The sequence below is a fragment of the Scomber scombrus genome, chromosome 21, assembly GCF_963691925.1.
Source record: "Scomber scombrus chromosome 21, fScoSco1.1, whole genome shotgun sequence".
In the NCBI taxonomy this organism is placed as follows: Eukaryota; Metazoa; Chordata; class Actinopteri; order Scombriformes; family Scombridae; genus Scomber; species Scomber scombrus.
Window position 1 is genome coordinate 10,443,818 of NC_084990.1, and position 17,724 is coordinate 10,461,541.

Here is a 17,724-nt window from a genome sequence, read left to right on the forward strand (position 1 = left end):
TCATATTTCTGACTCTCTACGATATGACCTTTGATCCAGTGTTCTGATGGCCTGTAAGCGTTCAAACTCATGTCGGCTGTTCCGGTCCGGACTGAGGTTTGCCAGTGCCCTGCTCCCACCACCTACATCCTCCTCCTCATCATCGCGGTTTAGGAAAGCCAGCTCATTTTCATAGCAGAACGAGTTAGAACTGGGGACTAGGAACTTGTTCTCCACCATGTCCTTGGCACTGCAGCGGGGGGTGGACGGCACCTCGTAGGTTTTGTGAAAGTGAGAGTAATCCACCTTGTACAGGTTCTTCTCCTCAAACAAGACTGGCTCGAACCGGTGACCCCAAAGGACCTCAGAAGCCAAGTAGGAGCTGCGAGCCTGTGTAGTCATGGCGGTTGCTTCAACCATCCCCTCCAAGATGACGACAATCTCAAAGTCTGCTGTCTCAAGGTCCTGTTTGCTGATCCCAAAAAGGGGGCTCTCCTCATCTATCTCATGAAGAATTGTGATGGGTGAAACCAAGAAAATCCTGTCCAGGCCTTTGTCAAAACCCACATTTATGTCTATCTGGTCGAGGGGAATATATTCCCCTTCATCAGTGATCCGAGGTTTGATGAGCTGTGCCCTGACATGGGCCTCTACAATGTGGCTCTTGCGAAGGTTTCCCACCCTCCACATGAGGCACAGCTTTCCATCCCGCATGGCAATGACAGCATTGTGGCTAAACAACAGTGTTTGTGCTCTCTTCTTAGGCCTCGCCATCTTGGCCATGATGGCGCCAATCATGAAGCAGTCAATGATGCACCCCACTATAGACTGGAAGACCACCATGAAGACAGCCACTGGGCACTCCTCAGTCACACAACGGTAGCCATAACCTATGGTAGACTGTGTTTCAATAGAGAATAGAAAGGCGGCCACAAATCCATTGACCTGTAGGACACATGGCGTGAAGTTGTCATCTCCGGCTGGGTTATCCAGATCCCCATGCAGTAAAGCGATGACCCAGAAGGCTAAGCCGAAGGCCAGCCAGGAGAGAACAAACACAAGAGTGAAGACTACCAGCATCCACCGCCAGCGAATATCAACACATGTGGTGAATATGTCGGCCATGTAGCGCTGCGACTTTTCATCCATATTGGCAAACTGCACATTGCACTGGCCATTCTTTTTGACAAAGCGGTTGCGGCACTTGCGGCGTGTGTGGATTTTGCCATTACCAAAGCCGTTCATGCCATGCATGGTAGTGAGGCGGAGGCCCTCTTCTTCAGATGACACAATACTGTAGCGGTTGATCCTTCCCACGCTCATGCTCCCAGCGGGGCCTCGAGCTGCAGGGTCAGAGCAGAAGGGCAGGCCTGGAGTCCCAGTGTGTGATCAAGGCCCCTCACAGCTTGATCACTGGCGAAGCTGCATTTTAGTGAGTCATAGACAGGGGTCTGTGGGGAGCCTTGCGCTTTAATCCAGTCCCTGTAGAAAATGTCAGAGGAGAGCAACGTGAGCATCTTTCTGAGATATAATGGTCAAATCACAACATACCTGTGTATTGAGAAGCAACCATGAAAGCTTTTAATGACTGAGCGGCAAAACATTGTTACATAAGTATCACACACATAAACTGTTTAGCTACTGACCCAAAAAGAAGGCCAATGATATTAATATATCATCACACTGAATGAACTGCCTGTGTGTCCGAACTCAAATGACAAATTCACCATCATTGCTTACAGTTTTTTTTGCATGTACGTCTTATCTGGATAACAAATAACATTTGTGATTAGATATACCAGATCAATCTGTTTTCTCCTCGCCATCTTGCTCGCTTTAGACATCATGACTCAAAATTAAGTTGTCCCTCACTGAAGAGTCCTCATGTCTTTTGATGTCTGCTGGGTGAAGAGCTGGCCTCACAGCAAATCCACTTATGTCACATTGCTTTTCCTATGCTTTTCTCTTTCAAATTATTAAAAAATAGGTGGACACTGGAAGTCATCACCTAGCAGATGTTTAGTATTATGTAATTACAAAATGTGACCACCTTGTGAGTGACTACTTATATCTGGTTAGGTGTATGAAGCAGGCTGTCATATCTTAGGCCTACCAGTGATAGCGTAGGCTCTTGTTTTTAACATGTCCCGGTTGTATTTATAGTCATGCCAAGCATGCCATGCATGCCATGCAGTCAAGCTGCGTTCCTTTATCTGTTCTTTTGTAGCCCAAGTTTGTCATTGTCCTTTCAGAATAATTCTATAGTGAGGGCACGAAGGAGGGGGGGTGTCTTTGTGTGTATTTAAACAAACTCCTGAGGGATCTCTTTGTGTGCCACTGATTCAATGGACATCCAATTCCAGATGCTGCATGAAGGGACGGAGAGCGCAAGACTTTATTTATCTGACCCCATTCTGTACATTTTGCAGTATTATTAATCATTTTGGAAGGATGTGATAAATTTAAAACACCTTCCCAATGGTGCTCCATTCAAGTAGATAGTACATTTCTCCCCTGTGCAGTGCCCTGTATTACATGTTCATTGTAATTACATACTGTACCTTTATCTTACAAGAATATTATAAGATTAGACATACAGCATACTTGACAACATAAAGCACATACTCATACTGTATGTGTCAAAATGTTTGGTTTGAAATTAACCTAAAATACTGTGTGGCAAAAAATATGGCTGCCAAATGATTGGCTCGGTGTGGTAGCAGATAACCTGGCCACTGTGCTGGATGTTGAGCCTCAGGGTCAAGGAGTTTTACATGGGAGCTGGACTGAGGCCCCTCTGGGTGCAGACAGCTTTTATCGCCTGGCCACATCCGTTATGTGTCTGCCTGCCTGATTTGGGCCCTGAAGACTTGACAGTTCACTCATGTGCGCTCCCAATTCCCAGGTGTCCTGCCGTCTGCCACACACACCACTAATTCCCTCCTCGCTCACACTCTTTCAGGTGGAAGTTCTCCTGATCCGAAGCCAGATTACCTCACGCACAATCTTTAAAATTGTCCCTCTGGGGTCAAACACATACCTGTATTAGGAAAACAAACTGTAGGTATAAGTTATGTTATATTTTATACTTCCAAAGGCTTTTTTATCTTTTGACAATATTACATGACAATCCCAAGAGTGTGGCTGTTAATGCTAAAAATAGTAATCCTGCAGCTCCTCTCAACTTTGGAAATGTGCACGTAAACCAAACTAGACTGTCTGATCTTTGGTGATTATATTTAGTGCTTGATGTTACACAGTTTAATTAAACATGTTTGTGTTCCTTTGCTCACCTGTTAGGGTGAACCCTTATGACATGCTAACCACACTGACAGTGTTATATAATTGAGATGAATTCTGAGCCTGAACCCCGTCTCAGCATTTCACATTGTACATCTTGATCTCTGTACTACATGCATGACCTGAGCAGCCCTCCACGGTGAGCAGTCTCCATATCATACTGTAGTCATGCAGTGTCAGGTGTCAAGTGAATTGGTCAAATGAAAGTAAAAACCCTCCCTGCGTCTTTGGAGTCATTAGATAAATGCCTTAGACTCTTAGCCCATGCAGAAAGCTTTTGCTTTACCAACATGGGAAGCTCTTCAAATCAGATTGTCCCTCTGAGAGGTTGTGCGTGTAGGTCTGAGTGTGCATGGTGCTTAAAGATTAATCTTTGTCACTGGCTCTTTGAATTAGATTTGACAGTAGCCTTTACCGTGCCAAAAGGTTTGACATTAATTTAAGCAACTGCTAGAGATAGCTGAATATTTATAAATCTTAACTGCGTTAATTCATATTGTAGTACATTTGAATTAATTTGAACTAATTCAGTTCGACCTTAAATGACCAAATGTGATTTAGTCATATTAATTACAGGAACGGTATATTTCTAGGTTGTAGAGTTGCTTTTCTGCTGTTTTTTTTACCAGCATAAATCAAACTGTAAAGGCACAACAGAGATTTCCCCGCTACCAAAATCACTTGGTCTGCGGTTAAAGGACAAAGATTTAGTGTTTGTCATTATATTGAGAGACCTGTCAATTCATCTGGGACTTTCCAATCCTGTCTTTGAAATTTTGGTTGTTTGTCAACCATATCGCATTTATGACATTTTAATACTGGCTGTTAATTCCTAGAGCACTCCATCACCACTGTGCAAATCTTGTACTACAAGCAGTGTGAAATAACAGCTCTGCACAGTGTGAGGCTATTAGTAGTGTGTTGTTGAATTTACATTGTTACTTCATCTTGCAGATAAAATACTTTGAGTTTAGTATGCAGACGTAACTAAAGAACATGCAACTAACTCTGATTCAAAAGCCAGGACTTGGAAAGTGAGTTGCAGCACTGCTATTAATTTCTTGAATAACCTTTTGTGACCTGGTCTGCTGTACAAGTGCCCAGGGAATTGAGAGAAGCAACATGGGAGGATGATAAGCTAGCAACTGATGAGGATGAATAGAACGAATAATTGTATGCAGAAAATAATGGAATGGATTGGGAGGAACAATGAGGTGGAGTGGGTGAGAGGGTACTTTATCTCAAGACAAGCATGCAGGAAACTGAGCTCCACCACTACGAGGCCTGCCCACCTCCCAAGGCCATTGTGAAGGAAGAGCTGAGGCTCAGGTGTCATTGTATTTTCCTATAGCTCACCACGCGGAACTCATCTCGTCTCAAGTGACCTACAGGTATTTTCCTATAGAAATTAACACCACTTCAACATACACAGATGCTGTATGATCAGCAGGACCTTTATACAAACCAGTCAATAGCTTTTTAGTTGTTTGCAAATATAGTGTAATAATTTGATGTAACTGCGAGACAGTGAGACAAAGATAATAGTGTAAGTAAGAACCAAACAGTAACAGACCACGGAGGTTGTTAGACTAGGTATGTAGGCCATTTTCTGGGCTGGGATGCCATCTCAGGTGGTTGTTGAGAGAAGTTGGAATTAAAGAGAAGTGTTCATGAAGAACTCAGTCACCTTTTCATATTATAACAGCTGGTATATTCTATGCAAGTGGAACAAAATCTGTAGTTTTTGCTAGCTGCACCTGTAGCTTCTCCACCGTTTGGACACCTGGTTCCCATTGATTAATCATTCCCACATGTGAGCTTCTCACTGGGCTTTTTTGATCTTTATTTGTGCAGTTTTTTAATTACTTGCACCCATTCACAAAGGCTGAATCACCCATATTAAACCTGAGCTATGTAATTCCCAATTTTAATTGACACCTGTTGGTTTGAGCACACAAGCTTACATATATATATATATATATATATATATATATATATATATATATATATATATATATATATATATATATATATATTTGTATATATATGTGTGTGTGTGTGTGTGTGTGTGTATGTATGTGTATTGTATGTATTTTAATGGTATATGGTGTATGTAAATATATATGTATGTATATATATTCATATATATATATATTACACCTACATATACAGTGTGTATATGAAGCCTGACAAGAATACAGTATACAATCTGAGGCCCAGGTGTCTGATATATTGTTCTTCTTTCTGAGAAAGTTAGAAAGTTACGCTTTGTTTTTTCACTCCGTGCATGCCAAAAACTAATTTCAGATAATAAGAGCAAATCAACTTGAGCTAAGCTTAGATGAAAAGCAGGATGAGGTCATTGAACTGTCAACATGGCATGATCTTCATCCTCTTCATCCTCCATCTCTCTTGTAACCTCATACCAGTGATTTCTTCTTCTTCTAAGGTGATGGAAAAGTAAAGTACTTGCATCCACATATTTAGCCATTAATACATGCTCATGTCTGTCCTCAAGTTTTATTATACTAAATTAGATGTTACTGTTAGCTATCTGATATACCACTCTCAGGAAAGCCTGAAAAAGTGTTCAGCTGGAAACCAGAAGATTCATTATTGAGCTGTGTTTTGATTTAGATTGGTAAGATTGAATGCGGAAATGTGAATGTTTGTTTATGGTTGTTTACATCGACTGAATATGTGATTCTGTTGGTTACACTAGACACAAGACCTAAAAATAAAGAAATAAGTAAAATATATAATATAAATTGAATAATCTAGTGATCCCTTTTTATTTGCAGTTCTGCCATTAATTAGTCTGACGAGTATGAAAAATAACAACAAATACCTATCACAGTCTACCAGATTTGAAAGAGTCTGACTGATGGCCAAAAGACAATCAGAAACAGAAAAAAGCTGCAACTTTTTGCTTTTTGTTAGAAGCTCTAATCAGAAAATGTTTTAGTGTTTTTTAACTTGATGAATGACTACAAGTCTAATTTTAACTATAAATTAATTGTCACCAATTCAATATTTGTTAATGACTCACCCAGATATCATTTATAGCACTTCAGTACTTTTGTTACGCAGTGTAATGTTTTCATATGGTTTCAGCCTGCTCTCTTGTCTTAGTGAACAAGCTGTGATTAGGATCAAGATGGTGCAGAGATGAATTCAACGTTATTGTTAGATCCAAACTTGATTAGCTGTTAAGTTCAAGATTGAATTTTTGTTTTAACTAATTCGATTTTAAGGTTTGTCTTTTTTCTGCTTTATGGCTCCATTTCAGTTTTTTTTAACCCATTGGACACTTGCACACTGCCTGTTATCGGCAGTCGGGGCCTTTCTGTCCAGTCCAAAATCTAAGCTAAAGTCTACAAGCATCGACTTTCAGTTTTCATATTTAACTATATTCTATGAAATGCTTTTGTGTTGCTGTGAAACGATATACTGCTCACTCATATGTCAGTAACCCATTGTTTCCTGTTTTGGCTCAGTGGTGAAAGGGATGACTTTCACCTTTTTAATCTCTGATGTTTATGTTCACATCAGGCCAACAGATAAACAGTGAAAGAAATCTTTCATACACTATCTCTAAGTTTAAGTGGACCAAATGTAATTGGACAAAAAGATAAGCTTAAATGAAGTCATCATAGTTCATGTTTTGTTGCATATCCTTTGGAAATCAATAGCTGGGTGCAGTCGATTCAAAATGACTGTCACCCTATTCTTTGTCTTAGCTTCTTGCCTTATATTTATAGCTTATTTATTGTTTATTTACAGTAGAGTTTTACCTACACTTTCTAGCCAATGGAAAGTGATGAATTGAAAAATTGATAGTCATAGATGTGCTTCACAGGCTTCAGAGTAGATATTTCCATCCACTACCACTTTTTATAACTCTACAGACAAATGACATATGACAAATGATGTGACAATCAGGTTGCAAGTTAGAAATGAAGTTTCCTGTCTTTTTCTTACCTTTATTTCTACCTGTCCTCTCACAGGCTGCAGAACTAAAAGGTGATATCTTCTCTCTCAGTGTCCATATTAACCAAACTGAGGCATTCTCTGCATCTGTCACTGCAGCTGCTCCTTCTTTGTGTGTTACTCTAATTCCGAGCAACACCACTCCATCATCTTCAGCACCAGGCACAAACCCCCTTTGAATTTCTTCATCCTCGCCTGATCTCTCGCCTCTCTGTTTTTCAGGAGCTGCCGTGAGCGCAGATGAAATGCAGTTTTGACCGGACTGAGTCGCACCAGAACCTTCGGGCCGAGCTGCTTCTCCTCAGTCAGCACTGGATGTGGAAAACAGGTGCGAAATGCGAGGCAAGGGCTATCCAAGTGATAATTCAGGTTTTTGTATCCCCATATTCTGAAGCAGTTTTCTTCAGCTGGTCTTGTGCTAATTGCTCATCTTTTCTGACATGAAGTCAATCCTTCACATTTCCCAAAAACCTGTACAATACTGTCTCACTGCTTATTAACTGAACAGCTCTCTCTATCAATCTTTTGCAATCTGATCTTGTTGGACTGCAGTTCTCTCTCTCTCTCTCTCTTTCTCTCTCTCTCCCTCTCTTTCTCTGTCTTTCTCACTCTCACACACTCTCTCTCCCTCTGACTATTTCTTGCTCACTCTCTCCCTCCCTCTCTTCTCTCTATCTCCCTCCCTCCCTCCCTCCCTCTCTTCCTCCCTCCCTCCCTCCCTCCCTCTCGTGGTGTCACAGAAGCTGCCATTTGCAACCTCCCTCTCTTATCTCCTCCCCTCCCCTCCCCTCCACTCTTTCTTTCTTTCTCTCTCTCTCTCTCTCTCTCTCTCTCTCTCTCTCTCTCTCTCTCTCTCTCTCTCTCTCTTCCCTCCCTCCTACATCATGGCACTACCAGTTGACAGCAACTTGATGCACAGACATATCATTCAGAAAACACAAGCAGACAATCTACCTTTTGTATTTGTATCACATGTTAATCAAAAGCAACATGAAGGCAACATTATGAAGATGCGAGGCACAATGACAATTTCACAATGAATTCTCACATCAAATTAACAACAGAGAGTTTGCTGCCTTTTTGAGCCCATCTGCTCTGCTCTTACTCAGAGATAAGTAATGTTATCCCACCAATTACCTTCTTAAAAAAGGGCTGATTCATTCTCTTTATTACTCCTCTATCAGAGTAAACTGTCTGAAAAAGGACCTGTAATTTCACCTGGCCCTTGCAGCACCAGGTGAAGATATCCACTGTTGCATGGCTGTGACATGACCAGGGAAAATCTTCATGCATCTTTTTTGACCCGTCACCATGATGAAAGATCCTACGTGTGCAGAGTGTATGGATATCATGCTGCCGGAAGGTGCATCTCAGTGCAGAGTGATGCCTTTCACACTTGTCACCAACAACTAATCAGCAATATTTGACCTGAGGATGTGCATGTGTGTACTTGTGTGCGTATGTGCGTATGTGAGTTTGACAATATGACAGTCTCAGCGCACCAGAACTCCCATGTCAGAGGAATTAGAATTGAAGTATGCCAATCACTCTATTAGTCAGCTCTCTATTCTGCAGATGAAGTCTCCCAGAAAAAAAACAAAAACATGATTAAGTCAGGATGAGCCATTTCTAGCGCTAACAAGGACTGTAGAATTTATGTGTCACTGTGTCTGCATCTCTGAAACATTCTTCAGTGTCTCTGGTTTTTACCCTCAGGTGTTTTTGGGAGCAAGCTGTAGCTATTTCTCCATTGGCACCACTATTGAGTACATTACTGTTCCCCTTGACAGTTTCAAAGTGTGACATTATCCTCAGAGCTGAGTGCCCGCTCCCCTTTTTTCGTGTCTTTTCAGAGAGCCAGTCATCAGTCAAACGCTAAAAGAGATGACAATTAGTAAGGGAGGGGGCTGAAAGAGTGAGAAGTTTCTAAATACAGCCGTACTGGCTCAGCCCCAGCTTCATCACTAATGATTCATCAGTGCAGGAACCCTCTCTTTTTTTCCCTTTTTCTCTCTGTAGTCCTTTTCTTTCTCCCTTGCAGCCTCTGATTTCAGACTTCTGAGGGTGATTTGCAATAGCCTGTGTGTGATCATCACCAGGCTATTGTGTTTGGCTGAGGACATCAACTAATGGAGCTCAAAGCATCCTTTTAAAGCGCCTCTCGGTCTGTGTCGGCAACAGGTACTGTACCAGTCCCCGCATAATGTAAGGCTTTCGACGCTATGGCGCTGCAAGCCCGGAGAACAGTAGATCACAAGGTTCACATATCCAGACTGTAAACCTTGTTATGTAACTGCACCATAATCACAGGTGGCAACTCACATATCCTTTGCATGTCTGTGTCTAAATGAGAGGGTTTTGCCACCCAGGGAGATGGTTAAGTGGCATTCACTGCTGCTTCCATGGCTACAGGTATAACACATTTTCACTGTTTTGAAACCAAAAAGAAGTGGTAGATATAAAGGAAAAAGACAGAGGGATGGAGCGAGGGAGAGAGGGATAGAGGGAGGGGGGGGGCTGTTGGTCAGATAGAGATGTTCAGTCATTGCAAACATGACTCATCAGAGACAGAGTGTGTTGGCAATGGAGATCATAAACAGGTTAATATTGAATTTTTTTTGTTTTGTTTTTTGATTGAACGGGTACTTTTAAATGATTATTTTTGAATTGGTTGAAACTCCAGTCAATAAGCCCATCACACCTTGATTGACTCAATTTACTGAATTTAAACTAAAATATGTCTATTCAGGCCAAGTAGCAGCATTTGATCTGAAAGACGTACATGCAGTAGAAGGAAATATAATTCTAATTCAGTAACTAAAAGACTAATTACTAAATGAGGAAATCAGTTCTTTTAGACTTTGATTTAATATTGATACAATGATGTTTCTTTGATTTTACAGGAAATGTTGCGACCCTGAGCTATAGAGTAACTGAAACAAATTATTGACAACAGATAGGGGACCTTTAAAGTTCAGACCAAATGTGAAAATGGAAAAAAAAAGTGATTCGCTGAGGTATTAAAAACCGCAGCTGAGCAGAGAAGTGAAAAAAAGAGGAGAGTTAAAGATAGTGAGATCTCCCTACTCCTGTCAGTGGTATGCAGCAAGGAGTAATTTGCATTAATCAGAAGGGCCCTACGAATAAACTTTTCACAATCTCTCGGGTGATAGTGATGGTGGCTTTTCATCCTTTACAATGAAGCTCGCCTGAGGCAGACACTAGACAGGAGCTCCACTGACTTATTGCTGCTGACAGCTCAATCTCTCTCCATCATAATCAAGAAATACCATCTAAAAAATTTTGGCACAGAGTGAAGTATATATAAAGTATGTGCTGTGATTGTAATGCGTGATATGTCAAATGAAGTCGGAACGTATATTTTAAAATTAAGGTACAGAGTTATTTAATTTGCAGGGAATAAATTGAATTTGTACAGATTTTATATAGTAAATCTGTCCTATGTGATTCTGATTCTTCAAATTTCCCGCTACACACTTTACCTTTTATTTTTACAAATCATTTTGTCCCACATTAACGTGTCTTTATATTGTGTGGAAGCCCGGAGGGAGCTCTGAACTTCCCCCTCCCTCCCCGCCTGGCTTGTCACTAAGCACCCCAATTACATTATTCTCTGAGACTCCTGTCTAATGCAGCTATTTCGGGCTTTGGAGCCATTCCTGTTCATTTCTTTTTTGCAACTTCATTTCTTGTCAGCAGGGATTAGGAATGTGATATTACTGTATTCACACTGGCTGAAATAGTTGTGAAAAGGCCTTCTTGTTCTTGAGCCCAGCTGGTTGTTGTTTAGCGTAGCGATGGTGGTGGAGCATGCATGTGTGGGGGGTTCATTTGTTGTTGGACAGTGTGGGGAAAGCATCTTACTCAATCTTAAAAATGATCCAGTGTTGATTATCTTAAAACCTTCCTTTTGGTTCTGTTGTGTTTCTGCTGCAGTGCCTCATTATGTTGATGTCTTCGATGTAGGTTAATGTATATTGTATAATGCTATTGTAGTTTCAAACACCTCACTGCTTAGCATGGAGCACCACAACACACTATCTTCCTTTGTTAAACATGCTGTGTTAAGCCAGTATTACCATTGGCCTTATAGCCATAATTTGGCTGCTAGGCATTTAAATCCATGCAAAACCACTTGCTTACTGTCTGTCAGCTGACACTCACAGGAAGCAACAGACAGTAGAAAAAATAATGCCTCATCACCTTTATAAGCCACAGCCACAGTTAATGTAATAATACCCTCAACTTTGCATTGATTTTTTGTCAAGAAAATATTACCGAAATAGGACATTGCACAACACCTGCAAATACATCGCATTCACAGGAGCTATGACAGCATGTGAGGACAGAAACCAGCACCGTTTTTACATAATGACTCCTACAGCTGCACTTGACATCCCTCTTTCTATCCACCTCACTCTGGTTGGCTGCTGCTACTTTAAGTCCACAAAATTGACAATTGCGATTCTACGACTTGATGACATCACTTTTTTCTTACACTTATGTCCACGGTCTACACTTTCTCCAAGATTTCTCCAATCAGCTCTGACTTTGGTGATTAATGATCATATTAAGGCATAAAAAGGAGGGGTCTTGATTGGCTGGCAGGTTTTTCAGTCTACAGTTCAGTAACTACTGTTCTAAATCAGAGCTCGAATGACAGTAAATTGTTGTTACTTGTGAATCTAACTCCTTTCACAGTTTCCCTTAGTTTGCTTCTGTAAGTTGTAACGGTATGAAGTTGATAATGTCACTTTGAATTAAATATGAGAAGTGTAATTTCTTTATACTTGAGTCATTGATTGGTATATCCTCCTCTTCATATTGTAAAAATCTCATAATGTCATGCTGAAATGATTTGCCATGCCAATTTTTAATCTCCAAGATAACACTTGTTTTTGGATCAAAATGAGGTTGTCGTAATAAGCATAGCTGAAGTCAATCAGTCAGAGTTTAAGGAGTGTACTATTGTTAAACATACTTATGTGTGAATAAACAGTAGTATCTTTTCAGACGCAATGAGCTGCGATTATCACATCACCTCCTAAAAGCCTCCTTGTTGGTTTTAGATGCATAACCATGGTAACCCATACCAATCATGAAGTCTGAACTCATTTTAAAAATATATTGTGCCTAACAAAGTGAAACCTTACTTGAATTTAAGTGTTACTAACGGTACAACAGAGCTGCCTTGTTCACTGTCCGCCTTGTCTGTTATGGTATTGTTGTTGTAGTATGCACTTCATGTACTATTGGTTTCACACGACAGTTTCGGACATAAATAATACTGTTTTAGGTCTTAGTTTTGGAGTTTTGGATGCACTCAAAATTCTGACTTAAACCTAAGAACTCAAATCATTTTTCTCTTCTGTACTGGAGCATTCATTTGTCAGTTATTGATATGCAGGAACAGTCTATGGCTCATATGTGATCCGGGAGTGTAAATCCTTCTATACATTACCCAAGTTTGACAATTATCACAATTCATTTAGTATTTAAGTTGTACTATATTGCTTATTGGTGGTAATGCTAATCTGATTTTAGGTAATTAGGTAAAAGGAAAAGCTGGTAATTTATAGAAAACTGCCATGTGACAAAGTTTTAAGCAGTCTATTTACATCTCTTAGTGTGACTGTCAGACAAGTGTTGGCACGTCGATTGTCATAATCTACTGTCGACTGAGGTATAAATGCAACCTATTGTTAGCCAGTTATATATGCTTAAGCCTCATTGTACAGTAACTAGTTGTTCAGATCAGTAAAGTTTTTACTGTCAGACAGGCGGCACTTTATTAAACAGGATGAATCTGAGCTTTCACGCTCTAGTAATGCCGGCGTGTGGCCCTGCAGTGGTGAGTGACACAGAGGTGTGCGGCAGTAACATAAGCCCTCTTTTACTAACGCTAACTTTGTTTGAGTGTGTAGTTTGACATTGTACATCTTGCACCCACTAAGAACTGAACAAATGTAATTTTCCACTTAACTTGCCACTCAGCACAATTCAGCAGCTTGTACTGTAAGTACATACAAACACTAACGTTTCTGCTTCAGAATATTGTCTCATTATCTTGTTAAAGAGACAGAAACAAATTGAAGAGTTTTTTTCACCCTGCCTCAAATTTTGACTGCTGCTGGTTATGGGTCAGTATTGAATTTTCATTTCTGGGAGACATGATCTTCACTTTCTAACTGTAAAATCCTTCTTGGTTTTTACCTGATGGCTGTCAGGCAGAAAAATGCTTTCTTACAGACTGAAACCCTTCATGTTCTTTTTAACTTGCCTGAAACTTGTATCCTAGCTTTCCACAAAAGTTTCATTACCTAATGTGCCGTGCAGAGCGATGCTGGGGGTGGCAGTCGGGTGTCTGTGGTTCACCATGTCCTCACCTTGACAGCATGCTGAGAAAAGCTCCTGTCTGCCTTTCCACCAATACCCCGGGGGTGAGGAAAATTAATCGGCTCAGGATCCAATGTCCTCAAAGCCACCGCTCCCTCTGCTGACCCTGACCTCTGCCTCTGCCCAAATGACAGACCATCCCCGTAGTGATCAAACACTTTGGCAAGCCTTCACCAGTGTCGGAAGTAGATTTACTCAAGTATGCTACTGAAGTACATCTTACTGGTGCTGGTACTCTACTTGACAATTCTCTTTTTAGGAGGTAGAAGCTATTGTACTTAACCTTAATACATAATACAGTACATTAATGCATAATATTAATGCATTAATCTTACAACTTTCACTACTATGTACCGATTTGGATTTTACATAGAGGTCAAGATTATCTTGCAACATATAATGCAATCTTTAGATGTTCTTTTATGGATTCTCTGGTAGTTTTTGCTGCTAATACTGAATGCCGGATCTTTACTTGTAACTGAACATTTTATATTGTGGTATTGCTACTTTTATTTAAAACATCTGACTAATTCTTCTACTTTTGCAGTTCATCAACTCCAGCTATTAGAAATGCTGCAAAAATCAGAACCTGTGAACGTCTGCTTTTGTAACACATTTAATACCTTTGACATTATACAGAAAACAACAGAGCTTGTTTCATAATCAATCACAGGTGTGAATCTTTTGCTCATTTTTGGAAAAAGCAATCGCCCATGAATTTAACGTCGTTTGATTATTTAATGACATTTTTAGATCAAATTTGCTGTTGCATGAACAAATGTGACACATGATGTCGAGCACTGTAATCATCAACAAATATTTTTTCTCATTAGTTTATTTTTGGAACGTTTTCTTATTAAAACATTTGAACCATTCAGGTACTTGAGATACAATTCGTGTCTATGGGTAAAATGAGGTAATTGTTTTTATTCAATAACAGTTCATAGTATGCTCCCGCACAATGTTATGACTAAATGTGGTAATTATTGGATGGACAGATGACCACTCACCTGATGTTCCTGTTGTGCCTCCTCTTCCCCATGTGATGTGGTGTCTTGGCAAGTTCATTATAACAGATGTTGTCACTCATGACACAAATTAAACCTCTCTGCTGAACTGATTATGTCTTGAGGGATTCTTGGACTTCCTCCCTGTTTCTATAGCTGATATTTTTAGCGCTGGTTTCACACATTTAAAAAAAAAAAACCCTCCAGCTCATTTATTTTCCTGTTCAAGACCACCTGTATGGAGGACTGCTTCTCAGTCATCCAGTAAAAGTCTAATGGAGTGCATCATCAATCTGAATAAAAGCTTGTCCATCTTTAAAGCAAAGGAAATGTATAAATGGGCATACATGCAGTCTTAATTAACATTCTTCAAAATTATGAAATCCCCTACGTTTCTTGCAAATTAGCTCGCTTTAAATGGCAGAACGAGGACAGAGAGCGCACTTAAGAGTCAGCAGGCACATCGTGACTTCATCAGAGTTACTGTATGTGTTCCCTCGTTCCTCTGTTCCTCTAACCTTGATGGCTCAGCTGCAATGTGATTGGACAGTTCCTTTGGATCTCTCAGAGTTACACTCCCAGGAAGGGGACTGGTCACAGCGTTGCGCCCAGGACTTCAGACACAAACCAAGTCAAACCAGGCCAAGAACCAGATCACATCCTGTCATGTAGTATAGAGAGGTGAATCCAGAGATTCAGAGAGATTTGGAATCAGTGAACACAAAGTTGAGAACGCACATGACAACTTTGTGCATATTTATGTAATAGTCCATTGCACAATACGATTATTAATTAAAGACTATATGTGTTGTCAATGTCGAGCATTTGATGGACTTGTTTTGCAGATTTGTCTGTGTAGGTGTGTGTGAATCTGTGGTCGAACTTGTCTTGTCCTGAGCTTCTCTCATGTTTGCGTGTATGTGTGCACAGGAGAGTGTGTGCACGCAGAGCTATTTGTAGCAGGTCTGGCTCCCTGGGAACCCATCCTCCATCTGTCAATTTCACACAGCCGAGCCCAGCAAAGCCCTAATTTTACCCTAAATTTACCAGCAGCTGACCCTTTTTCGCAGTGACACCCTAGACCCCATTATTTCCAAACATCGCTCTCTAATACTTTCTCTTTGCTTTCACGCTACTACTCAACCCCCCTCTCTCTCTCTTCATCTTTTTCTCCGACATGCACACTCACAAAGACCTATCTTTACTCTTCACATGCTCTTTCACACACTCAGTAGCAGTCCCTGTCACACCTACACACACTTATCTGTAATGTCACTAGAATAGACACAGGACAGAAACAACAGATTTATGCTAAATAGCATAGAGCTGGAATGAAATTCAGCACTGAAGGTTGAACAAAGGTTCAAAAAGTGTGTTGTGATATGACTGGTATGTTGTGATGCTGAAAAATAGGCCCTGTGGCCCTGGAAAAATGAATTAACCAGTGGGGCATATGGTGGTTTTGTCCAGGCATATGGTGGGATGCCACTTGCCCCGTTAGCTTGGGGCCTTTTTGGAGAAAGCAACAAAAACCATTCATAAGACTGAGATAAGAAGCTTTCCTGTACACATGAGAGCTGGAGTAAAGAGGACATGCCAGGACCATGTACTATATGTATTTTGAGGGCTATACCAGTGGTTTTGCATATTTCTGACTATTAACTGGAAATGATATACTTTACTGCTGACAGTTTCCTTTTTGGCAGCCACTGGCTTCCATTTATATTGGTATGATATGAGAATCAAAGATATGAACCTTTGTTTATCTAAATTATTCACTAATAGATCGTTAATCTATCGGCGAATCATTGCCAAATTAAACTAATTTTTGTGTTTTCATAGCAAGAAAGCTTTTGAAAATTGTACCTGTTGATGTGACTTTCATATTCTCAGATTTGTAGAGAGGCGACCTTTCTAATTCAAGGATGGACCAAACTCTCTTTTCTCTTTTTCCAGTATTCATGTTTGCTAATTGTTTGTCTTCAGGGTTGGATTTTCTGACATTATGGCTTATGAATGTAATGCTTTTTGTTTTAGTAGCACTCTACTTGATTGTCAATTAAACCTTTGCAAAACACAGTTCTTTGCAGTCACCCTATAAAGATTCACTCTCACATCTTTTATCCTTCAAGTAAAATTCAACCTTTGCATGCTCAATAACGTTACATATCTATAAAAAAAACATATAGCCTTTAGCATGGGCGTGGCAGCATCAGTTGTTCTCAGCGCTGGAGTTTTCTAGGTTGGGCCCAGTGTTGCGTGGCAGGAGCTGGTAGCAAGGCCACAGCAGTGCCGTTGCGTCAGCTATATTCTCTACTGAGGCTTTACACTAATTCACTGCATCCGATCCCGCAGCAAGGCGCTCAATGGCCCCGCTCACCGGCTCCAAAGGCCAAACATTTCTCCCATTGTTCCCTTGAGAGAGGCTGGATTTAAAGGGATGGCAGGGAAAGGGGAGGATGTTCAGCAATTTTTGGGTACAGCTACTGTTCACATGGGTGAAATTCACCAGAACTTTGTGTCAATTGTCAGTGAAATTGTGATAACAAAGTGTGTGTCTATATGTGTGTGTTTGGGTGTCACTGACCCAAGGTAACCCACTGGGATTCACTCCGGCTCTGTGTGAGATTAAGCTTTTTGAGTTGCTGTACCTCTTTAACAGCTCTCACTGTGGGCGTGTGGATGAGAAGTGAGAAATAGACTGAGGCTGTGTGAAATTATTAAAAGTCAGCCCTCGTTTGAGTTGTGGGAATCACATAGTGTTAAAAGAGAAGATACAAATTAAGTATGTGCATTGACATACAGTATATCAAACAATCATTTTCAAGTATTGTACTTAACTTGGACTACTACTAGAGAAATCAGAGGAGTACTCTTTAATTGTGATATTTTGTCTCATGGTTTATGCTGATCAAATGGTTACAATATTATCAGCAATCATTCTGTTTTTTTCTGGATCTTATGCAATTCAGATATTTTATCATTTGTTGAATTTATGATTTACTGAGATCAGACCTTTTACATTAAATCT

The 17,724-nt window shown here is 40.3% G+C and overlaps 1 protein-coding gene across 1 annotated transcript; it reads right to left on the minus strand.

Moving 5' to 3' along the window:
* On the minus strand, window positions 1-1,305 carry kcnj12a (potassium inwardly rectifying channel subfamily J member 12a). Its single transcript, XM_062442323.1, has one exon. The coding sequence runs from the start codon at window positions 1,300-1,302 to the stop codon at window positions 1-3; it is 1,302 nt and encodes a 433-aa protein (XP_062298307.1). The 5' UTR covers window positions 1,303-1,305.
* Window positions 1,306-17,724: the final 16,419 nt, after the last annotated feature.